Source organism: Kogia breviceps, chromosome 9 (genome assembly GCF_026419965.1).
Source record: "Kogia breviceps isolate mKogBre1 chromosome 9, mKogBre1 haplotype 1, whole genome shotgun sequence".
Taxonomy (NCBI): domain Eukaryota; kingdom Metazoa; phylum Chordata; class Mammalia; order Artiodactyla; family Physeteridae; genus Kogia; species Kogia breviceps.
Window position 1 is genome coordinate 28,831,244 of NC_081318.1, and position 25,577 is coordinate 28,856,820.

Here is a 25,577-nt window from a genome sequence, read left to right on the forward strand (position 1 = left end):
AAAGTGATTCTGGGCAATATCATTTGCAGATTTTGTTCAAAAATCACTCCCACTTTGTATAGAGTGAGAATGATTTAAAGTGAACTATCTCTTCCTCAGAGATGAAACTATCTTAAAATGCATTAGAGTTTTATGCATGTACACAAAACATAGAACTCTGAGAAACTGAGAAAAACATAAAATTATTAGCTGCAAAATACCCAAAGGACTACTTCCTAAATAGTGCAAGCAATTTTGGTCAGACGTCTATGTTTATCTTGCCTTAATAGTAGAAATCAGTGGGTACTTCATCAGCATTCATATAAAGTAGGACTCTGAAAAGCAATTCACATTTCCCTGCCACCAGATTTTCATTCCTTTGTTTTCTTCTTTATACGTCTGTAAAAGCTTATTAGTAATTTGTTTAAGAGTTTAAATTTACATTGTAATTAGAAATTTATTTTTAAAATGCTCCTTTTGCTTATTGACAATCATAGCTTAGTAATATGTTATAAAGCTGCCGCTGAATCTTATCTTTAGATGCTGAAATACAGAAGTTTTTGGAAAAAAAGAGAAGGACCAGTACTTCTGTATATAGTCTATGACCTTGTCAAAGGGTTGCCCTTCTATAAGGTAGGACGGGATCTTTTAAATAACAATCTAGTTAATTTTATATACACTACTTGGAGTTCAGACATAAAGCTGTGGAATGACTACGGAATAAGTTATTAATTTGCACTAAGTTTTCTAAGTTTTCATTATATTTTGTATTGAAAATAGTTTATCTTATTAGAAGGACATACACTCCATAAAGTGCATTATCTGGATTGAAAATCAATAAGTGTCTTCCAGATCAACATATATTCAGACACCAAATACAAGCTCCCAATAAATGTAATAAAATAGTAACACAAATATAATTTCCTTGATTATGGGCAGTTCAGAACTACAATATGTTGAGGTCCCACTTCCTTCCTTAGGAATGAATCGCATGCCCTGGTTCCTTTTCTACAAGCTACATGTGATCTGGATCACAGTTACTGATCCTTTAAGGAACACTGGCCAAGAAGGAGAATCGGGTTTCTGCAAGCTTGTGGCTATAAGCCAGGCTGTGACAAATCTGGAGTCCACGTCGAGTCACACAGAATCCAAGTAAGCGCTTCAAGTTCACATGCAAGGGATCCTCACTTATAAAGAATGAGAATGTGGTCTCCATTTTAAGGGAGTGGTAAAGTGTTCTTACTTAAAAACTTATTTTTAACATTCACTTCTCATGTACTTGGTTCCAGGTACTCTTGGACATACAAATAACGACGGTGCCATCCCTGCCTAGAGGAAACTCATTCCTCTCATCCTTAAATTTAGTAAGGTATTAAATGTAATGGGTGCTTTTAGTTTCCAAATCCTAGACTCCATTTACAGAGGAATGCAAAATAAACTTTTAAAAATTCTGCCATTTAGACCAAATTAGGTTGTGCTTTTCAAAAGTACACGTTTTCCTCACTAAAAGTTGTAAAAGCTTCACAAACTTAGCTCGCACAAAGTCCTTTACTTCTCATCACTTAAATGAATGGATATGGAGAGTGAATACCTCCTACCTAGGAATGCGTATGCCTTGCAGAGCAAGTTGCAAAAGATTAATAGGCAAAGCGCTGAGTGTCATGAGGAAAAAGGGAAAAAAGTGGATAAAGAAAAGGAATTAAATGAAGGAAAACCACAAAGGAGGAGAACATGACAACTCTTTCCCTATGACATGTCTCGTGATTAGCTAATCACGAAAGTCAGTGCTGATAGTCGAGGGGAGGAGATAGGAGTTTCCTTCTGTCTTTGCTGTTCTATCTATGTGCCCACCCTGGGAGAAGGGACACATGCCCTAAGGGAGAAGGCCCAGTCTTACCTCCACGGATGATGAGTAAAAATGTAGATGGAAGTGAAAAGACAGCATGGTGATTCTTGGGGAGTGGCTGAGAAAATGTCACTAGGCTTTTACCCAGTATTTCCCATTGTTTGAGGTTTGGTACAGTTTGACACAGCCCACGGCCAAAGTACTTCCGTGAATGAACACTGATAAATCCACCACATCCTTGCCTGAGGTTTATGAGCCTCATTTTAAAAAGTATTGAGACAGGTAATTTGAGGACTGCCACGTGAGGAACTTGAAGACTGACAGACTCAGAAGACAATCAATATTAAGGTTGTGATTTCCCCTCACGGAGTAGCAGATCTTAATAAGACAAACGTAAAGATTGCCACAAATGTTAAAAATAACTAGAAATGATCTATCCCTGCTTTGCACTTCTCAATGATTATATGCCATTCCTTTTAGATAAATAACCAAAAGAAATTTTTCGAATTCTACCTAATTCAGTCAGTCTTCTCTAGGAACACACAGTAACTTTGTCAACAGTTCAATTTGTAACATATAATCTTCCAAGAAGTAAATAATCTCCATGTCACTTCTGCAGATAGTTAGAGCACAGAGTTAATGTACATGTGGCCTTAATGAATGCTATTTACAACTACTGACCTTCAAGAAGGTAGGTCAACTGATGCATAATGCATCATGACATTTTTCAGGAAATTACAGAAAATTTCTCATAGCTCAAATACAACGTTAAGCTATGAAGACACTATTTTCATGCTACCCTGCCTTGAAAAGCATTTTATATTTTATGGCTTTTCTTTAAAAAAGTTTGCATTAAATAATATTACAATGCTAGTAAATGAGATTTAAAGTGCATTTATAATTCTACTTAACAAACAAAAGCCTTAAACATGGAAAACTTGAATAGCACGCCGTACTTGTGAGAGCTTGCCCCATTCTATATATACAAATATATAAATGCATACACACACATATATACATGAGTGTATACATACACACAAACACATACACTACAGTAATAGGAGCTATGGGTCTGGAGCATATTGTGTTCAAGGGACTGGACTGCTTTGCAAACTTTAGTTCATTTAAACCTCACAACAGCCCTACAAGGTGGCCCCTTTGAACTCACATTTTATAGGTGAAGAAACTGAGCTCAGAGAAATTAAATAACTTGACAATTTTTATATAACGAATAAGTATTTGCACTGCGGTTTGAAACCAGAAGTCGACTGGGCTTTAAAAGCCCCAGCTCTTTCCTACTGTGCTTCAGGCGGCCCCTGTTTCTAGGTGGAAAGCCTTGCTAGTGGGATAAGAGGGCAGCAGGGAGGCATCTGTTGCCTGGAAGGCAGGGGACAAACCTGGACTTCACCTCCTCTACACGCATGTTATGTTTGTATGGTTACTGACACATATTTCTTATTAACTAAGAGACAGCTTTTACTAACTCCTTCAAGATCAGAGGGTTCCATTAAATTTTGTGATTCTTACAAGAGCCACCGTCCATTCCATGAAGCCAAAAATAAATGCCTTTTAATAAATGGCAATGCTACGTAAAAATGCAAAAATAGAGGACTGAAGTTCTGGTAAAATATGGATTCATTCACAAACATTGAGTGTGTTTTCCTATGAATGCAAAAATGAATAAGGCTTGATTTCTACCCTCAAGAAGTATGCATGGATATGCAGACCTCTCATGGTTTTTGCAATTACTTATAATGTATTGATATTTTGCAAAATATGTCTTTCTACAGTGCATTTACCAAGAGCAGAATTCTAACAATTTTCATGCCACCTCTTACTTTTCTCTTGGTCAAAATGAGGATGTTCAATATTTATAATAGCAAAATATATAAATATAATCTGAATGTCCCAAACTGAGAAACTGATCTAGTAAGTTGCTATGACTATACAATGGAATAGTACATAAAATTAAGAATGTGATTAATGATATATTTACATCATTAAGTAAAGCAAAATCAATAAACAGATAAGTGTGGTACAGCCTGATTTTTGTGAGATATAATAATATAGTTTTTTTTTTTTTTTTTTTTGGTGATATGCGGGCCTCTCACTGTTGTGGCCTCTCCCGCTGCGGAGCACAGGCTCCGGACGCGCAGGCTCAGCGGCCATGGCTCACGGGCCCAGCCGCTCCGCGGCATGTGGGATCTTCCCGGACCGGGGCACGAACCCGTGTCCCCTGCATCAGCAGGCGGACTCTCAACCACTGCGCCACCAGGGAAGCCCAATAATATAGTTTTAATTTAAGAGATAGACCTAGAAGGATATTCCTCAAAATCCTCATAGCAGTTATCTCTGGGTAATGACAGTATGAGGCATTTTTATTTTCTTCTGTGTGCTTATATTTATTTTCTCCTTTTTTACAATGCTCATGTAATAAAAACATTTTCAGATTAAACTGAACAAAGATTAAATCCTGAAAATAAATGCAATCCTCAATACTTATTTTCAAATTCAGTTCGAGAAAGTAGAAGGGCGATAGTGTATCCATTAAGGGAAAAAAAAAAATCACAGGAATATGCACATGGAAAATACGTACTTGGTGAATGCAAATACTCATAATGGAAAATGCAAGAATTCAATTGTCCTAGTCTTTGAAAAGACCCAATACTATTTTTTAAAAAGGGTCATGTCATTAAAGTCATCAGTTTTTATTATAAAAAATTATGTAAGCATAAATTATGTTCCCTTATAAAGCATAGTGGAGAGAGCTTTGAAAGTCTTTAGAATTAGGAAGAGCTGGGTTCAAATACCGACTCCAGCCTTTTACAGTTCCATGAACTTGGGTGAGACACTTAATATCAGCTTCCCAAACTATAAAATGAGGAAAATACGGCCAATGCTTGGTTGAACACACTGGTCTATTACTGTTTTTGTTATTATTTTTTTTAGCCTTCATCACGTAACTGTGAAAAACAACGATGATCTACATGAAAACGGAACTACATAAGGGTTTTACATGTTAAATGATGTAAGAGGCACCCATTGAGCATAGCCTGCCATATTTTTATTATATATGCAAATGGATTTTTTCAGTCATTTGGTGACTATTTGATGAATGAGAGCTTTACTTTAGCCCAGCAAAGGAGATAAAGTGATAAAAGACTTCGTTACTTCCGTCTTGGAGCTCAGACAATGGTGGGGGAGAGATAAGTAAAAAAGCAATATCCTACAATGGCAACTGCTAGGAAGTGTGGTTGCCCAGCGTACAGGAGCTCCTGGGTACAATGCACACCTCCAGACGAGCATCATTCATCTTGTGCCCTATGGGCACGGCACCTTCACAAGGGCACAGTCCTGTGTCCCCGGGCCAGAGCCAGGCTTGGTAGGGGTGGAGGTAGAGTCAGAGATGGCTCCCCAGTGGAGGCAATGGTCTACCTGAGTCTTGAAGAACAAGGAGGAGACCAGCAGGGAAGAACATGAAACCTGGGAGAGTGTGGTCTTCCTTCTTCAGGGACCTCATAGAGGTCAGGATGAGGGAAGGAAGCTGGCCTGGGAGGAGGCCAGTAAGTGCTGAATAGGACCTACCATGTAATGACAAACTGTTTGGATTTTATTCTAAAAGCAATGGGAGCCACTGAAGGGTTTTAATAAGATATAACTGGTAAAAGTACATGACCAAAAAATCGTATTTATTTACTTTGTGATTTGGTCATTTGCATTTCGGAAAAGGAGATGGGTAAATCTGTTTCTTTTTTCTAATCAACTGTGTATTGTTTACCAGACAGGAAGTTTTAGTATTTACTATTTTTGGTAGAAATATAATTAAATTTCCTCACTTTAGGGCAATTTAATTTGAAACAATGTCACATTAAGTGCAGCTATTCATCACTGTTGTCTTGTGCTCTGTCGTTGTTGTTAAAGGATAAACAATTCCCACAAATATCACCTTGAAACAATAAAAACATGCTGTTTTAATGCCCAACCTTCAAAAGCAGACAATTACTGAATTAATATTATACACGGCCAAAATTTCATTGCAGGACGGGGATCAAAGAAGACCATGTACTTGGAAAGGTCCCCAAAGCAAAGGCCACTTCAACTCTTTCTTTCATGAACCAGTGCACCCTCAGTGTGAACTGAAAAGAACAAGTCAGTAGATGCAACTTATTGTGTCCCCTGGACACTTTCAAAGGCTTCTGACTGCTGTGTCAGCTTCAAAAGACTCCAGAGCCTTTCCCTCCTCTCCATCGCCTGGGCTTGACGAGGACAAACTTCTTTTCTTTCAAAGAAAGAAACTGGGGGAAAGACTCACTTTTTATTCATTAATAATTCAGTGCCTTTGGTTTCAATCCTTACTAGGTACTAGGCTTCTCTGGGAGCTGCCAACACAAGGATGAGTACTTATTTAAAACCCAAATCACACATCAAGACTCAGGTCAAATGTGGTTCTCCCACGGAGATTCCCTAGTCACCCCAACCAGAAGCGATCTCCCCAAGCTCTGAACACCTCACCCCTTCTTCATCCCTCTCTTATGGCTGTTAGTTCAGACAAATGACACAAAGAATGTGGAGGTGTGTATGTGACTTTGCCACCTATTACTATGTAGTTTAGAAAAATTACTGGGATTTCCTTGGTGGTGCAGTGGTTGGGAATCTGCCTGCCAATGCGGGGGACGCGGGTTCGGGCCCTGGTCCGGGAGGATCCCACATACCGTGGAGTAACTGGGCCCACGGGCCACAACTACTGAGCCTGTGTGCTGCAACTACTGAAGCCCATGCTCCTAGGGCCCATGCTCCATAACAAGAGAAGTCCCCGCTCGCTGCAACCAGAGAAAGCCCGCACGCAGCAACAAAGACCCAACGCAGCCAAAACTAAAAAAAAATTTAAAAAAAAGAAAAATTACTTTCCTTACTGAATCTCAGTGTCTCTTGTCTGCAAAATGGGGTTATTCATGTTGGAAAGACAGATATTTTTAACTGCCATTTTATAAAAATGGCAACTGAGATCCAGAAAAGTTAAAGTGCTTACCTAAAGCTACAAGGTTATAATCAAAGTATTTCCAAAAATCAAAGCCTTGTATATTTTCCACTATACCACAATTACCTCCTACAAAATTATATTTCAATACACACCTGCTTCATGAATCTCTTCATTTCCAGTATATGAGGAAAACACCTGCCTGGAGAACTTGTACTGTTGTTCTCGAAAATTATTTTGTAAGTAGTCCATCAGCATGACATAACCAGACTGCTGCATTGTAAGAACTTCACAAAAAACAGCCAGCTGGAAAGAAGATAATTTAACATATAATAACACATAATTTAACTGTGTATCTGCTTCAAAGGCATATCGGCAAATGCTTTAAAACAGATATTCTATAGTAAAGCTTAGAAAATAATTCTTTCAAAATTGCTTCAAATTACTTCATTTGTTTGAATTTCCAAGATTACCTGGCTTTCAGAGATGCTAACTGTATCTTTAAAAACAACCCAGTCAACGGTGTCTGTGCAGGGAGGAGATGTCAGGGAGCCATTGTAAGTGTAATACTTGTCTGTTGAGTTTGGCAGAAGGTTCAGCAATGTGAACGGATCCAACACAGCCTGTTTCCCTACAAAGGAATCACACACATCTCAGCTGAAATCCTAACAGTGGAACTTAGCTGCTCAAAGCTCCTATGAAACAAAGACATATGCTTTGGTATGCATTTAATCAGAACTGAAATTTTATGAACATTTTACATTTATTTCAAAAATGGTAATAAAATTGGCATACTCTAAATTTTCTTGCATATATCCCTACATAGTGCTAGATGCTTTATCATTACATGGGCAAGATGCTGGAGAGATTATTTTTACATATGAAAGATATTCAGAAATCATATGGCCATCTGAATAGATACAGTAAAACCATTTGATAGGATTTAATACCAATTTGTGGAAAAGAAAAACAAAACCTTATTCTGATGAAGATTATCTTCAAAAGTCTATAATAAACATCATATTTAAAAATGACTTATTGGGGCTTCCCTGGTGGCGCAGTGGTTGAGAGTCCGCCTGCCGATGCAGGGGACACGGGTTCGTGCCCCGGTCCGGGAAGATCCCACATGCCGCGGAGTTGCTGGGCCCGTGAGCCATGGCTGCTGAGCCTGCACGGCCGGAGGCTGTGCTCCGCAACGGGTGCAAATCCTTCTACAATACCACCATTTTATCTAACATTGAACTGGAGGACTGGGACCATTTATTTACTTTATTTATTTACAATAATGTAAGAAAAAGAAAAAGAGTCATGAAGATTGGGCAGGAAAAAATGATGTCATCATAATTTTCAAATAACCCAATTGAGCATGTGAGATAGTGAAAATAATTTACTGACTATTAGAACTAATAAGTGTGTTTAGCAAAGTCACTGCATGCAACACCAATATATAAAACTTAATTGTACTTCTATTTACTGGTAACAAACAATAGAAAATGACATTTCAAACAATATAACATGATAGCAACAAATATCAAATACAAGTAAATCTAACAAGTGATGCGTAAAACATCTACACTGAAAATTTTAAAACTTTGAGAGAATTAGAAAGCTTCAAATGGTGGGAAATATCATGTCAATGGGAAGATTCAGTATTGTGAAAATGTTAATTTTCCCCAAGTTGTTTTATGGAGTCAATGACATCTTAATCAAAATTCCAGATGGGTTGGTGTTGGGGTGTGTGTGTGTGTGTGTGTGTGTGTGTGTATTAATTGACATTCTGTTTTTAAAATTTAAATGGAACCGCAAAAAAAGTTAAGACAATCTTGAGCAGTAACAAAGGTAAGGATACCAAGTAGGAAGACCTACTATATAAGGCCATAGAAATCACGATAGTGAGATATTTATGCAAAGATGGAGAGCTATGGAAGAAAATAAAGAGTCCAGACACACACATATATGGTTACTTGATTTATGACAGAAAAATTACTATGTAATGGATGATTAACCTTTTCAATATGCACTGCTGTGTCAATTGGATATCCTTATAGAAAAACATGATTCCCTCCTTCACACCATAAGCACAAATCAGTTCTAAATAGAGTGTGGATCTAGATGTGAACAGACTAATAAGGCTTTTAGAGAAAAACATAGAAAATTATCTCCATAACGTTAGGGTAGGTTGAGATTTCTTAAATAGCATGCAAAAAGTGTTATTCACAAAGGGAAAAATGATGTACATGATACTCAAGATTTATTTATCAATAGTCACCATTAAGAGAGTAAAGAGGCAGGACAAAGAGTAGAAAATATATTTCAAATTTTATATATGTAATAAAAATATTGATTTATTCCTGCTATACGTACAAAGATATATAACTTGTATCAAGAATAGAGAATTCCTACAAAAAATTGGTAGACCTTTCCTAAGTGTTCCATCTAGCCTTAGAACCTTGAAACAACCCAGCTAAATCCGTCTCCTTGAAGAGTCCCATTTTTTTTTTTTTTTTGGTGGTACGCGGGCCTCCCACTGCCGTGGCCTCTCCCGCTGTGGAGCACAGGCTCCGGACGCGCAGGCTCAGCGGCCATGGCCCACGGGCCCAGCCGCTCCACGGCACGTGGGATCTTCCCGGACCGGGGCACGAACCCGCGCTCCCTGCATCGGCAGGCAGACTCTCAACCACTGCGCCACCAGGGAAGCCCGAAGAGTCCCATTTTTGATCTTGCATCTTTCCAACAGAACTTACCAACGGCACTGCCTTGGCCATTTTGCTCTTTGTGTACCAGTCCTCACTCATAGGGGCAGCAATCTGCTTACCAGTGAGACTGTGTTTAACTTATTTTCCTATCCTCTTGACTACCCAGTCCAGTACATGTCCTCTGCTCTGTCTTGTAGATTTAAGTCATTAAGAAATAGTCCCTGATGCCAATTTAATCTAGCCTAAGTGAGATGGTACAGTACAGAGTAGCCGTATACGAATTATCTGGGAAGCATTAAAAAAAATCAATGTCCCAGACCCCACCCTAGGCTGTTTTAATTTAAATCTCTAGCAGTGGGACCTGAGCATCTATATTTATTTTTAGGCTATAATTTTAGGTGCATCTACGTTTAAAAAAAAAACTGTCCCCAGGTGATTCAAACATGCAGCCAGAGTTGAAAACCTTAAGTAGAGTAAAGCCTTTGCAAGATTTTAGTCTTCTTGAACCCCATATTCCTCATTACAAAATGAAATAACTGGACCGGATGATTTTTTTTTAAACATCTTTACTGGAGTATAATTGCTTTACAATGTTGTGTTAGTTTCTGCTGTATAACAAAGTGCATCAGCTATACATATACATATATCCCCATATCCCCTCCCTCTCGAGTCTCCCTCCCACCCTCCCCATCCCACCCCTCTAGGTGGTCACAAAGCACCAAGCTGGTCTCCCTGTGTGATGCAGCTGCTTCACACTAGCTATCTATTTTACATTTTGGGCCAGATGATCTTAACAGTGTATTACAGCTCTAAATGAAATGAAGATTGGACATATCCAGAAAGCCTCAAGGAAAAAAATTATTCCCATTTAAAAGTTAGTTATTGAATGTTACTTTTTTCTGCAATACAGAAACTTCTTCAGGAAGAAAGAAGCCTGCTAAAAAGTTATAGATAACTGTTTCCAGTCGGCATTTAAGACTAAATCTTAGAAGTAAAAACCTATTGACAGAATTGATAGTGTCATAGAGATGCAACCTAAATCGTTTTAATCCATTAGAAAATTCAAGTTACATTAGGTTTAATGCGTTAATTAGTAACTTCTAAAAGTATGTCTTCCTCTCCTCCAATGTCAAGACAAGATTATTTAGAACTCAGACTCAGATTCAAGTTCTCAGAAACTTAAGGAAGCTATTTTGAATACGTGAATATTTTTCCATTATCAGATTTATGTTTTTGATATCTAGAAAATTTGTGATTAAGTAACCTCTTTTTAAATCATCAATGGACTACAATTCTTCCTTTTTCTGATGAAAAAGCTTATCTCACAAATGTTCCGTGGAAATGTGGATTTACAGAATACTAATTAAGTAAGGAGCCAGAAATTGACTCACTGCTAAAACAGGTGGGAAATTAAATGACACCAGGAGACCTAGAAGCCGGAAAAGGAAAAACAGAAGATTTGAATAGGGATGGTGAAATAGATAATTTTCCTGAAATTGGAGAAGAAATTAAAGGGGAAATAATTAAGAGCAAGGGAAAGAATCAGAAGAAAGTTTTCAATTCCTCCTTCCCTCATCCCAGTATAGAATCCATTCTTCCTTCCGCTGTACTTCAATACCACTTATCTAGTCTCTGTTATCGACACGTTAACTATTTTGTACCTTATTCTTTTTTGTTATGTACGTACATGTCCTAAGTTTCTTTCTGATATCACAAGACTTTACAATTACAGTAGTATTTTCCAATTGCACCATCATCTTATGAGAAAACTGGACTAAGGTGAGGTTTTTTTGTGGCTTGCAAAAACATGCACCTCATCTGAATCACCTCACTATTGCTAACACAAGACAGAATCACACCTGAGCCAATACGGCTCTATTTGTGATCAGTCATTCACTCAGTGATCCTCTTCCTTTGAACATGAATTAATGGTTAACAAACCAATCAGATCCTCCTTCGTGGGAGGCTGACAGTAGGAGGTGGAAAGATGAGGAGGGTGAGAGACAAGGAGATAAAGACAAAGACCATGGTCAGGCCCAATGCAAGGAAAGAACCATTAAATACTTAAAACCAACTCTTATCACTTAGGACAATGAGACTTAGGATGGGGCCACATCAATACTGCCTGTGAGGATTTTTCAATATACAAATTCCTGGCCTGCATTTGTGATTAGGAAAGCACCACAAATCATTCTGATGAGGACTCCCATTTGAGAATCTCTGATTTACCTGGGGTGTGTCTCCTTCTCATTTTGACTAACAGTTTTTCCTTTTGTGGGCTCTGTTTGGGGAATAGTAATGCATTATCTCTGATTGCTGCAACCGCACCCTCTCTCTCACCACTCCACGTGACAGCAATGTCTAACATAGAGTAGGTGTGATGGAAGGAAGGAAAAGAAAAAAAGGTAAGAAAGAGGGAAGGAAAGAGAAATGGGTTTGTCTCTTAGAGAGAAATACAGGAAATGAGCAACCAGCCCACACTGCAATAAGGCAGACTTTATAATCTGAATGATGGTTGAACGGTATTGATTTTTTGTGTCACTCACATTATATGGAGAATATGTGACAGGATTTTAGCCGCATATCCTCCAAATAATGTGAGTTTAGCTGCAGTTCCTGAGTCACTGTCTAAAGACAAGCACTGCCTTCAAGTTCCCAGCAGCAATGGCTGGCAGCTAATTTTGGGAAGCCTACCGTTTATGGGGCACCAGAAGATTTTTCTAGACTTTGAAATAGGACTAAATTTAATCTAAGAACTCTCAAACATCTAACTTTGGAAGGACTTAACTTATTTAGTTTGGACAGATCATATCTCACAACCATTCAAATCAAATTGACAGGTGTTTCATATGTGCTCTGAAACATGTAACTAATATAAATCTCTACAATATATTAGAACAAACTTTTTGGACAGACAGGTTCTAAATCCTGGCTCTACAACTGTATGGGCTTAGGTGTCCTTGCTGAGTATATGGAAATATTAAGTGTCTAGTAGATGGGCTGATAGGCATGGAGGATTTTATTTTTTGGTAAAAGAGGAGAGAAGAAGTTGGTGCATGGTAGAGAGGGAGAGAGAAGATAGATAGAGGGCAGACTTGTATGTGTTTCCAGCCACCCCAGGAGACCATTTGTTCTGTTTCTGAATTAAGAGCCAGGACAGAGGCAGAATGCTGTTAGGGAACCCATATTCCCAGGGAAGGTACTAGGTGACGGCAGGCTCTGATGAAGCCTCCCCCTCAATGGCTTATAGACAGTAGATATGAGAAAGGAAACTTTAGTCCAAGAACATGAACAAATTGGTTCTTAAGCTCAGACTACACCCTCCTAGAGACCCCCAGAAACAACTGAGAAGGCCTCAAGAGAGCGGCCAAAGTGCCACCAGTTGCACAAATCAGGACTAACAACCAGGGTTATTATCACTTTTGTGTTCCCCACAGGCTTGTGCAGGGCCTGGGAACATTCAGGTTCATATTTTACATCATTTTAAGTTTAGGAATTCAAACTAGCTGACTTCTTGCAGTCTGCATAGACTCCACTTTCTGACTAAATGAGGGAAAAATTAAGTGTGGCTTATGGCATTCAATGTTGAATTCTGCAATCTAGGTGGATGGAGGGAGATAACTAACAGCTTTATGCCATTTGATTGCACCTTTCCAAAGAAAGCTGCACTGCAGGAGCTCACATATGCCTGACTTCTGAAAAGTTTGGTCAGTTCAAGTTCTCACATATAATTGACAAAGATGAATCAATCCTAGGCCAGATTTCTGCTTTCAAGAAAAGGATCTATGTGAGTTGTGTTTCTGATTTCATATTTTGCAGCTTCCCGGAGAGGAATAATCCTCCTTTATTGATAACTCAGGACAACATTAATACTCTGCTTAATAAAAATAAAACAACAATAACAACAGGTTTGCTGTCTCTTGCCAATGTTGTCAAAAGCATTTGCTGTGACAAATTACAAGATCCGTGAGATAGCAGGCAGAACAATATAAAAATATAGTGAACCTTGTTCTATGTAAGCATTCACCTTCCAAAAATCTTATCTCATCATATTGGTAAAGCAAAGGACTTATCAAGGAAACCACCAGGGAATACATTTGAACTTGAGTAACAATTCTCTTTTCACTTTAAAATATAATTTTTATAAAATTAACTGGTTTCAGATTATAGAGTCTTTTACAGATGTACAATGCAGAGACAGAATAAAAATACATTTAAATGCATAATGTGAATAGATTATTTTCAATAAAAGAATTAGAAAACTTCCAACTTCCTACTTACATTAACGTTTTAAGATTTTATGTGACAAAAATTTCTGATAAATTGTTCTTTAGTGAGAAATGTATAAATTGTCAAGTGTAAGATGTGAGATTGCTCCTCTTTACAAATGTCTGTGCTTCTTTCTTGGAACAAGTGATTTTTATAACATTGTAAAAATTCATATGCATCCAAAGTAAATCTCGAAGAAAGAGATTTCTCCAAATAGCTTACCGAAACGACTAACACTCTCAACTCCATCAATAATTGCTTTGTAATCCAAATTTTCTTCTATTCCAACCTGTGAAAGAAGAATGATGTTCTAAAAATTGCATAAAATATTTGACTAATTAGTCAATAAAATGTAAAGATTAGTAAATTCTATTTTAAGTATTCAATATTCAATCCTAAATGCACACTTTTTTTTCACAGCAAGGTAAGAATAAACCAAACAAAAATCAGATAATTTTCAAATTTTCCATTAAGAAAAGGACATTTAAAAATGTTATGATCCATAGTTACTGCTGTATCATGCTGATGCTTTGCAAATAAGCAAATCTTGTAGTGTACAAGTGCACAGATTTGCTCCAGCTGGAAGTGACATATCCAACTGACAAATACAAGAGTCCCCTTTTAAACATACCAGCCAAGAGGTTGTTCTCTTTGAAAATAATCACCAGTTATCATTCCACTTATGAGCCCTTCTATTTGTTAAAAAGTGTGTTTTGATATTCCCCATGATTGAAAAGTTAGTGCTAAATCTCTGTATAATGATTACCTCAAATAAAATGGATAAAGCTCTTAACTTCCCTTTTCCTTTAACGGCTTCCTCAAAACTTGAAAACCGGTCCACATCAAAGCAGTAGATTTGCATCTATAAATGTAACAAAGATGGCTTTAATACATACAAAGTCTTCAGAAAAAAGTCAGCAAAAAGACAATAAAATAATTTCTCAGTTCATTAAATTCTACTTGAAAAATTCTATAAACTATATAATTCTATATTTTGTGAATTTTCAAAATATTTTATAAATTACATATATACACAACTAACACTTATCCTTCAGTGAAGAAAGAAATACAAAGTTGGACAGATCTAGAACTGAAATGACCACTTTGTGATTACCAGGGGACACTGAATAATTTACTAGAGCAATTATCAAATGTAATAAATTATCAAATGTTATTTTCACTATTTTGATGGAATTCTTTCAAATATGGTTTCATTCTTTCCTGAATGGACATGCCTTTCTTGATGGTCTGAGCTACCAGTTTTGGACATTATTGTATTGTGCTCTACTAACAGTGAAACTCTCAAGAACTCTCTGCTTCTACCTAAAAAATACCAAAGGAGTCATAAATTCCTTATTTTAAGTCTCTCCCCCCCTGGTGCGAGACTATCCCTTGTTCATTTCTACTTCAGTCCACACATCCATCTATGACAGTCTCCACTCTCACTTACAAGCTGGTGCTCCTAGTGTCATGGGTTTGGAAATTTGATAACTCAGGTAGTTTTGACATATAATTAAGGGAAGAGCAGAAAGCCTCTGAAAAGATTAGTGTGTGGCTAGGGCTATGGATCAGAGAAATAGCAGGTGTGGAGCAGAGGAAGGCAGTGGCTCCTGCCTTGGGTGGTCACCAAAACCTTTTCAGAGAGAGGATTTCCAAGTTGACCCCTGAAGCATGGGTGGCTTTAAAGCTGACAGATGAAAAAGCAGAAGAGATGAATGTGTGTTCAGCTGGTCGTGAGGGACCAGCTAGGAAAAGGCCTACAGGCAAGAAAGTATGAGAAGTGTGGGAAATGGAAAGTAGTTTGTTAGAAGTTCAGTTGAGCACACTTGAGAGGAGAAGAGAGATATGAGGCTGGAGAAGTAGGCAGGGGGCCACACAGGCAGTCCCAGCAGTTTGGGCTGGAGGGCAATAGAAGTCCCTGATGGGAAGGGGGGAGAGCAGAAGGGATTAAGACTGGAGAGAAACTAGCTGTAGGGACTCAGGTACCCAAGTAAGAGACAAAGGTGGTTTGAACCTTTTTCTGACCTCCCACATCATTTAGGGGCAGAACTTGAGGCACTGATGATAGGATGTGAGAGGTCGGAAAGAACGAGCAGGTCAAGCATACCCCCCAGTTTCCCTGCTTGCACAATTACGTGGAGAGTGTTTTGAAAAACAAACAAGATGGAATTCCCTGGCCGTCCAGTGGTTAGGATTCTGGGCTTTCACTTACGCGGGCCCAGGTTCAATCCCTGGTCAGGGAACCAAGATCCCGCTAAGTCGCGTGGCGCGGCCAAAAAAATAAAAATAAATAAAATAAATAAATAAAATAAAAACCATGAATGTTTTTTAAAAAATAAAATAAAAAGCAAACAAAAAGCAAATGACATCTCTGAGAGACAACTTGAGGGGCTTTTAAATAAGAAAAATACCTGAGGTTTAGTACACAGATTCTGTATAATTTATTTTGCTGAATCATGGCTTTTGTTATTGTTAGAGTTTTTCTTGATTTTCACCTTTGTTCTAAGTAGTATTGTGAGAGAGCTAAACTCTCAGAAGTGAGAATGTTATGTGTTTAATGGGTTGACTTTCGTATTTTTAACAAACAAAATTTGATAAATGTGCTTTTCTTTAAGGATATTAAAAAATTATAAGTCATAAACTTGAATGTGCTTATCCACATTAAAATATTTTTAATCCTTTATGAAATAACTAATTTATCTTATTTTTATTATCAATAACTATTTTGGATTATAAAAGTAATACAGATTTATTACAGGTAATATTGAAAATATGGCAACTTTAAAGGAGAAAAGAAAAGGCACCTATAATGCCATCACCCAGAGAAAATCATTATTAGTTTTCTTGGTTTCCTTCAATTATTTTTACAATAGCAATAATTCAATCTTTCATTTAATCCTCATAATAACTTTACAGAGGTATGCTACTACTATTTTTTTTTTTTAATTTATTTATTTATTTATGGCTGTGTTGGGTCTTCGTTTCTGTGCGAGGGCTTTCCTCTAGTTGTGGCAAGTGTGTGGCCACTCTTCATCGCGGTGCGCGGGCCTCTCACTATCGCGCCTCTCTTGTTGCGGAGCACAGGCTCCAGACGCGCAGGCTCAGTAGTGTGGCTCACGGGCCTAATTGCTCCGCGGCATGTGGGATCTTCCCAGACCAGGGCTCGAACCCATGTCCTCTGCATTAGCAGGCAGATTCTCAACCACTGCGCCACCAGGGAAGCCCCATGCTACTACTATTATGTCAATTTCATGGAACAGAAACAGAAGCTTAGGGAAATTAACTAATTTTTACAATGTTATGTCATATAGCTACTAACTAGATGGTGAAGCCAGTATTCAAGCCTCGTCCATTTGACTCAGACTGTACTCTCAGCCACTAATTAGTTTCATGTTTCACAAAATTTGGAATAATAATACTGTGTATATGGGCTCAAGCCCTGGTCGCCGCGGAGCTACTAAGCCAGTGCTCCACAATTACTGAGCCTGCGCTTTAGAGCCCGCGAGCCACAACTACTGAAGCCCTTGTGCCTAGAGCCCGTGCTCCGAAATAAGAGAAGCCACCGCAATGAGGAGCCCGCGCACCGCGATGAAGAGTAGCCCCCGCTCACTGCAACTAGAGGAAGCCCGCGCGCAGCAAGGAAGACCCAACGCAGCCAAAAATAAATAAATATTAAAAAAAAAAATACTGTGTATACTATTTTACATTCCACTTTTTAAAAGCACTTACGATGAACCTTTTATGTGTAAATAAATCGTTGAAAAACATGATTTTTACAAGATCTATAATAATCTATCATAATGTATTTAATCATTTCCTTTTGTTTCAATGTTTATTATTGTAAATAAGTCTTTGCACATAAATTTTTGAGTATGTCCTTAAGTATTCTTCAGACTAAATTGCTACAAATTGAAATGTGAATATTGAGGATAAAACATTTAAAGTTCTTGATAAAAACAAGTGAACTGCTTCCCAGAAAGTCTACCAATTTATACTTTCTCCAGACATGTATGAAAGTGTTTACATATTTCACTGCACACAATTTATTATAATTATATTTATTTTGCCAATTTTAAATCTGAAAATTTTCTCATTTTAATTTGAAGCTTTTTGATTCTCCAGTATGTTGATAAAATTTTCCCCTTTTATTCCTACTGGGCTATGGAAAGAATTTCATTCATTCACTCATCAGTATTTATTGATCATCTATAATGTGACATTCTGCATTACCAGGACGTGGAAAATCAAATATGGGTCTCATTGAGCTTAGGCTAGTGACGAAGGCAGATATTAGCCAAGTAAACAACATACAGGTGCATAAATTATAAAGTTGATTACAAATGAATCAAATTATATGCTAAATAAAATCCTAATGATTTAGAAAATGAAATAGTAACTAGTGGAATTATCGACTTACCTCCAGTGGAAATTTTTGTCCTTCTAAACTATGTTCTGATCCATCAGATGACATATTGCATTTTCCCCAGTGAAAAGTTATCTTGCTTGCTTTGAACACTGTTTCTGAAACTCCTCCGCTGAGATGGTAGTCATTAGTGAGATTAATTTCCACTTTTTAAAAAAAACAATAAAATTGCATCTAAGTTTTTGAGAATCAAAATTGCAAATTTAACTAAATTTTCATCTTTTAAAGTACATTAATAAAATCATTTATTTGATAATTATTTTAAAAAGTTACCATTTTGGAAGCTGAACTTTGTTAACTCTGCATAGTATACTTAATGTATCTTATTGCCACAAATGTAAAATAAACCTAAGACCTTAACTGCTATACAGCACTAAAAGCAGGAGACAGGCAGTTCACCTGCCCTGTCTGTTTGGTGTTCCAAGATTTGTTTGTTTGGTGTCCAAAGCCCTGCTCCCTTAACGCTTCAGATGGTAGTGAGGTGACAGTTAAAGAGAGAAGGAACAGAGGAAGTCTTTTCCTGGGGGTGCCCCCAACCTTCTCAAGGTCAGCCTGTTTCTACTCTTTAACAGGCTGCTGCTTTTGTCCCATCTCCTTATGCCTCCAAGCACCACTCCAGGCTGCATCAAGCTTCAGAACTTCTGTCCTAGACTGTGGCAAGGAAGGCGGGAGACCCATTCCTACTGAAGGGGTTTAAGCCATCTCATGTTTGAACCCTCGGTTGCAAGTCTCAGAATCTTAAACTCTCCTATTTCAGTTCCGTAGCAGATACTATCTGACTGTACTTTAGGAGTCATCTGGTGATTAATGATTCTCTAGAGACCCTAATGCAAGATTTCAATGTCTCTCAATCAGATTTAAATAGTCTTTGTTCTATCAAGCGGAAACCACTGTTGGTATTAGGAACAGAATCCAACACATTGGCCAGTATAAAGTCGGCCAAATAAAACATAATTCTTAACTTTCAGGCTGTGTTTTTTTTTTTCAGTGGACACCAGCCAGCTAGAGATATAAACTTTCATGGATAATAACAATAGCAACAAACACAATAACAATAATGGTCAACATTTATCACATATGACATGCCATGCATTACACTACTTTACATGTATTAAATATTTGATCCTCACACAACCCTAGGAAGAAGATACCATTACAATCCCTATTTAACAGATAAGGAAATTGAGTCACAGAGAGGTTAAGTAACTTGCGCAAGGTTCCACACTGTGCTTTAAATGGCCAGTTGTGAACCTAAAAAGTGTGGCTCTAAAGATCAAGCGCTTTACCACATTCCACTAAGAAAAATAAAGCAGAGATTACATGTTTTACTGCTTTGTAACATTCTTTAAAACTGGTAATGAAAATGTCAAGATTTGGGACAATATACTCTTATGTATTAATATAATATATAATATAATAATATATTATACCATGTACTAATTTTTCAAATTATTCATTCTGCAAATACTTACTGAGTGCTTATTATTTATCAGGCACTGATGTTGAAAATTCCTACCCTCATGGGACTTAAAATTAAATTACCACATTCAAGTAATTATATTACCAAAATATGGAAAACAGAGAAAAATACCACTAATTATAAAACCATACCAACATAGCTACTATTACAGTGAATATTTTTTCTAATCTTTTTCTTATATTTGTTTTTACATAACTTCCTGATACACATAAGATTTCATTTAACATATAAGATCAGAAAAACAATACTGTTCACTGTTATAAACTATTTTGTCTATCTGTTGTTTACTGGAATTTTTTATGGCATTATATTTTGCATACTAAGAAAAAAAACTTAGAGAGTGCTTCCTAAGGATGGTATATAATTTTAAATTTTCTAATAGAAGGGTTAGTAATTTCTTAAAATTCAATTATAGTAGATTGCTTTTTTCACATCCAAATATTGAATATAGCACAAGGCTGAGCAGACAAGATCAAATAAAATGCCCAAGAAAAAGAAGTCCTGATTGACTAAGTGATTAACCAGTGACGCAGTTATTAAATCACAATCGCTATATATTATGTTGTCTTTATCAGCTCTTCCTGTGGAGGCATCTTTATTGTTATATTACTGGAGAACATGATATTATGACTTTGGTCATTTAATTTTTTTTTTTTTTTTTTTTTTTTTTTTTGTGGTACGCGGGCCTCTCACTGTTGTGGCCTCTCCCGCTGCGGAGCACAGGCTCCGGACGCGCAGGCCCAGCGGCCATGGCTCACGGGCCCAGCCGCTCTGCGGCATGTGGGATCTTCCCGGACCGGGTCACGAACCCACACCCCCTGCAGCGGCAGGTGGACTCTCAACCACTGCGCCACCAGGGAAGCCCAGTCATTTAATTTTTTGTACACATTTTCTGAGGGTCTAAACTTCCAATTTTCTATTTGACTTCTTCTACCTATAGTTTCTATCCAGTTCAGAATACATCATTCAAAGGAAAATAAAAGGAAAATAACCTAAACATACTCTAGGTCTGATAAACATATTAACGTCAGAAACAAAATGCAAATATTTTACCTGTTTTCCCAGTGTTATGAATGAATGTGTTTTCCAAAGACGTTTTATCCCAACCCTGAAATTTAAGTTTCTTAAGATTCACATTTACTTGTGTAAGATCTTCATCAATATTGATAGGAGATTGTTTGGGGCTATTACATGTTGGATATTTCTTTCCCCAATTTTTTGGATTCAGTGCTCCTGGGGGAAAAAAAGGTAAGAAGTTAGTTTTTCAAATTACCATGCAAAAGCTAAATTTTATATTTATAAAGTGGTTAATATGTTACATAAAAATAGACACAATAGTAGGGAAAATTAGGACATCTTTAAATCAATTCTTAAAATAATTACAGTTGGCCCTCTGTATTCACAGGTTTCACTTCTGCAGATTCAACCAATCTCAGAGCAAAAATATTTGGGAAAAATAATTCCAGAACGTTCCATAAAGGAAACTTGAACTTGCCAAGTGCTGGCAACTATTTACATAGCATTTACATTGCATATAAAACTATCCACATAGAATTTACATTGTATATACAACTATTTACATAGCATTTACATTGTATTAGGTATTATAAATAATCTAGAGATAATCTTGAAGAATACGCTGGAGGATGTATGTAGGTTATATGCAAATACTACACCATTTTATATAAAGGACTTGAGCATCACAGATTTTGGTATCGGAGGGGATCCTGGAACCGATCCTTCTCCAATACTGAGAAACAACTGTATGACTAGATTTAGATTCTGGGTTTTAATATGATACACTATAAGAAGATGCTTATAGAACAAGTGTAGGGTTCAACAATGGCCTTGTTTAGCCATCACGCTCTTCCAAATCAACAGAAAACCTACTTGTCCTATCAGATAGTTAGTCTTAGCTCAGGGTTCCAGATTGAAGCATGTCCAGATGAGAGGAGTTAAGTTCTGACTTCCTTAGTACTCTCCACTGGGCTGGGGTGGGGGAGGCCCTTTTAGACTTTCTCTTATCCCTGCATTGAATGATTTGGTTTAATTTCCATCTGCTCAGGGCTTATTTATAAAAATGTAATCACCAGGCTCTCCTTGAAATATCTCCTTCCTTCCCCTCTCCCCCCTTTTTTCCCTGGTTATAAAGCCTAACAGATTTTATGGTTTAACAATAGAAAAAATAAAACAGGGCTTTCTCTAAAGATTTTTGCTTACAGTGAAGTGAATTTTCATCTGTTCCACAGAATGAATAGTCCTCTAAACCCAAATTGCCCTATGTTGCCTTTATTTCACCACTACCTGAAACCACAAACCATCTCTCATAACCTATTTCACTGGACATTAACTTAGCTAAGCACCCAAGCAGTGCTAAGAATGGGTATGTTTTATTTAATGTTCATCTATTAAAATATATGCAATGTTGTGGGTCCAAGTCTGAACCTTTTCTCTGGCTAAACGCTAGCATTTCTGCTGCCATTCCTTGAAAGAGCAGGTAGCCGCACCATTTTCAGCTTCTATCCTTTCAAATGCGTTTCTTTCAGAACATGAGTATGGGTCAAGTCAAGATTTCACATGGTTGATGTTCAGAGAAATTATAAGAAAACATACACTCCGTACAACTCTAGTCTATGCCATCTTCTTCTTGTGATAAGGGAATCAGTGAGGATCGACTTACATGCAAGCTCTCATAATGTGATAAAGCTAATTTTGCATAACTTAACCCAGGAAAGAAATAATAATTAGTCGCACCATGAAAGTGTCTATATAGCCAGGGAAAATTTGGTAATTCATCTCCTAGTGAGGCATCCACCAGAATCAATAATAGGTGCTGCAAACTTATTTTATTCTAAAATCTAGCTCTCTTTTTAGAGAGCGCTTGAAAACAATATGCTTTAAATATACAGTGATGCACATTTTGGCTTCTGGGAACAGCTTTAACAATCTGAGTAATAATACATTAATTTCACTGTAAAGAACCCTGGCATGGGGACAAGAAAACACTGCTTGTTTTACTAGTGTCAGTGTAAGAGAAGCAGAGAAAGAAACTGCAGGACGAATCAATAAAGCTCTTTTTATTGCTTACATTTTTCCAAACAGTACAATAAATTCTGAGCACACTCAGGAAGAGTCTCATAGTTGTGGTGCATAGAAACACAAAGTTTCAAGTCTCTAGAGCACTGAATATGATTTGTAGCCTGTTTTGTCTACAGCATTTAGTGCTCATCTCTACTTGGATTCTAACTTAGCATACCCACAATTGAACACTGGATTTCCGCCCTACAAGTGCCTCCTATAATCACTGCCATCCCCTAAACACAGAAGCCATCCTGGTGCCTCTGGTTCCTCCTCAGCAAGCCCTTTTGCATCTACCTTTTTTTTTTTTTTTTTTTTTTGTGGTACGCGGGCCTCTCACTGCTGTGGCCTCTCCCGTTGTGGAGCGCACAGGCTCCGGACGCGCAGGCTCAGCGGCCATGGCTCACGGGCCCAGCCGCTCCACGGCATGTGGGATCTTCCCGGACCGGGGCATGAACCCGTGTCCCCTGCATCGGCAGGCAGATTCTCAACCACTGCGCCACCAGGGAAGCCCTGCATCTACCTTTAAAATTTGTCCTTCATCAGATCATTTCTCATCTCCACTGTTAGCACCCTTAGCCCAAGCCACCGTCATCGCTGGCCTGTAAGTCTTGCTGTTCCACATGTAGCAACACCATCACCTAAGAGACTGTCGGGAGAGTCAGGCCTCCACTGCAGCCTTACCAAGTCAGAATCTACAATTAAACCCAACCCCCAGGAGATTCACACACATGTTACATTTTGAGACGCAATGGCTTAGACATCTCCAGCGCCTTCTAATTAGTCTCCAGCTTCTTCTCTTGCCCCTTTCGCAATTTTGTTCCCCACTTACCTGGTAGGCAGGATTCCAAGATGACCCCCCAAATTCCCACACCCAGTTACAATCTCCTCCACTTGAGGGTGGGCAGGACCTCTGAATATGATGGGATAGTCATTTCCTTGATTAGGCGACACTGGACAGCAAAGGTGATGGAGGTGATTATGTCATGTTATAGAAGGCTCTGTCTCGGCAGATTGGAAAAAGAGAGAGAGAGATTCAAAGTGCGAGAGATTCTCCTGCCGGCTTTGAAGAAGTAAGCTGCCAGGTTGTGCGAGGGGTGCGTGGCTAGGAACTGAGAGTGGCCCCTAGCATCTGAGAGGGCTCCCCCAGCCCCACCCCGGCAGCCTGATGGCCAACAAAATCAAAGAATAAACCAATCACAAAAAGGCAAATACTGTATGATTCCGTTTAGATGAGTTAGCTGAAGTAGTCAAATGCATAGGGAGAGAGAGAGCAGAATGGTGGTTACCGGGAGGTGAGGAGAGGAAGGAAAAGGGAATTGGTTCATGGGTATAGGATTTCTGATTTGCAAGATGAGCAATTTCTGGAGATCTGTTTCACAACGATGTGAGTATACTTAACACTACTGAACTGTACCCCTAAAAAGGGTTAAGATGACACATTTTATGTGATGAGCTTTTTTTTTTTTTTTTTTTTTTAACACAACAGAAAAAATGGTTAAGGTGCTAGAAACAAACAAACAAACAAAAAAGTGGGGACCTGGACCTCAGTCTTGGAACCACAAGGAAGTGAATTCTGCCAACAACCTGCACAAGCTTGGAACGGGACCCTGGGCTGCAAATGAGAATGCAGCCCAGCTGGCACCTTGATGTTAGATGTGTGAGACCCTGAGCAGGGAATCTGGCTAAGTAGGCCCTCCTCTCTGACTCATGACCCATGTCTAATGTGAGATAAGAAATATGGGTTGTTTTAAGCCACTAAATCTGTAGTAATTTGCTGTGTGGCATAAGAAAACGAATGCAATCTGTAGTTAAAGTTATCTTTTAAAGCACCTATGAGATTGCATGTAACCCCTTGGCTCAGGTCCTTCCAATACCATTTCATCTTAGAATAAAATATAGACTATTTCCCAGGGCTGACAGATCCTATATGATGTCACCACTCACATGCACTCTTATCTCACTTCCTACCACTCTGTGGTGATCACTCTATTCTAGCCACACTGGCTTCTTTTCTGTTCCTTAAGCCTGCAAAGCCTTGAAGCTTACCATTTCCACTCGCTGCTACTCTTTCTGGAATCTTCTGCCTCAATTGTCTGCAAGGCTTGCTCCAATCAGGTCTCTGCTCAAATGCATCTCACTGGAGAGAGGCTTTCTCTGAACAATCTGTATAAAATACATGTCCCTCCCTCAGTCATTCTCAATCACCTCTCCTTGCTTTATTTTTCTCCTCCTAAGATACTACTTATGTTTATTTATTTATTGTTTCCACACTCTAGTGTCTAGAAAAAAAGCCTGGCACATAGTAGGTATTCAATAAACATTTGTTGAATGACTGAAACAGACAAAACAATGATGCTGTCTTTCATTTTATGAGTCTGAGCTCACAGGGGTCTAACATAGGACGAAAACAAGAATAAAGAAAGAAGGAAAACTGACCGACTAAAGAAACATTTCTAAACTCAACTGCAGATCACATCTGACTGTTATATGGCAATTTTGTTGACTGCTCCCCACTAAACTTCTGCTGAAGGATATAAAGAAAGATCTCGTGTCCAAATTGTATGTTGTCTGACCTTGTACAACCCAATGATCCTGAGTCACTGGATCTCTGAAGTGTATGAGTGTAGACTCAGTTTAAAATACCTACTAGATCATGATGTCAAGTACGATACAGGTTCAGGAAGCCTCCTTAATTTCTGTGATTAACAGACAAAATAGAAGAACCAGAATAGGCAAAAGGAAATTTTTTAGTGAAAAGGATGTAAAACAGAAAAAGTCCAAGAAAATAAGACCTTGATGTTCTTTTTGCAGTGAACTCTGAAAAG

At 38.1% G+C, this 25,577-nt stretch overlaps 1 protein-coding gene across 6 annotated transcripts in view; it reads right to left on the reverse strand.

The window, feature by feature from the left end:
* PTPRZ1 (protein tyrosine phosphatase receptor type Z1) overlaps nucleotides 1–25,577 on the reverse strand; it is a 178,006-nt gene that overhangs the window by 59,706 nt on the left and 92,723 nt on the right. For all 6 annotated transcript variants that reach the window (XM_067042270.1, XM_059073956.2, XM_059073955.2 and 3 more), the window contains 6 exons: nucleotides 20,725–20,904; nucleotides 18,186–18,337; nucleotides 14,535–14,630; nucleotides 13,991–14,057; nucleotides 7,277–7,434; nucleotides 6,959–7,109 (listed from right to left, as the gene is read on the reverse strand). In XM_067042270.1, coding sequence (XP_066898371.1) covers nucleotides 6,959–7,109; nucleotides 7,277–7,434; nucleotides 13,991–14,057; nucleotides 14,535–14,630; nucleotides 18,186–18,337; nucleotides 20,725–20,904 — 804 coding nt within the window. The remainder of the gene's footprint in view (nucleotides 1–6,958; nucleotides 7,110–7,276; nucleotides 7,435–13,990; nucleotides 14,058–14,534; nucleotides 14,631–18,185; nucleotides 18,338–20,724; nucleotides 20,905–25,577) is intronic.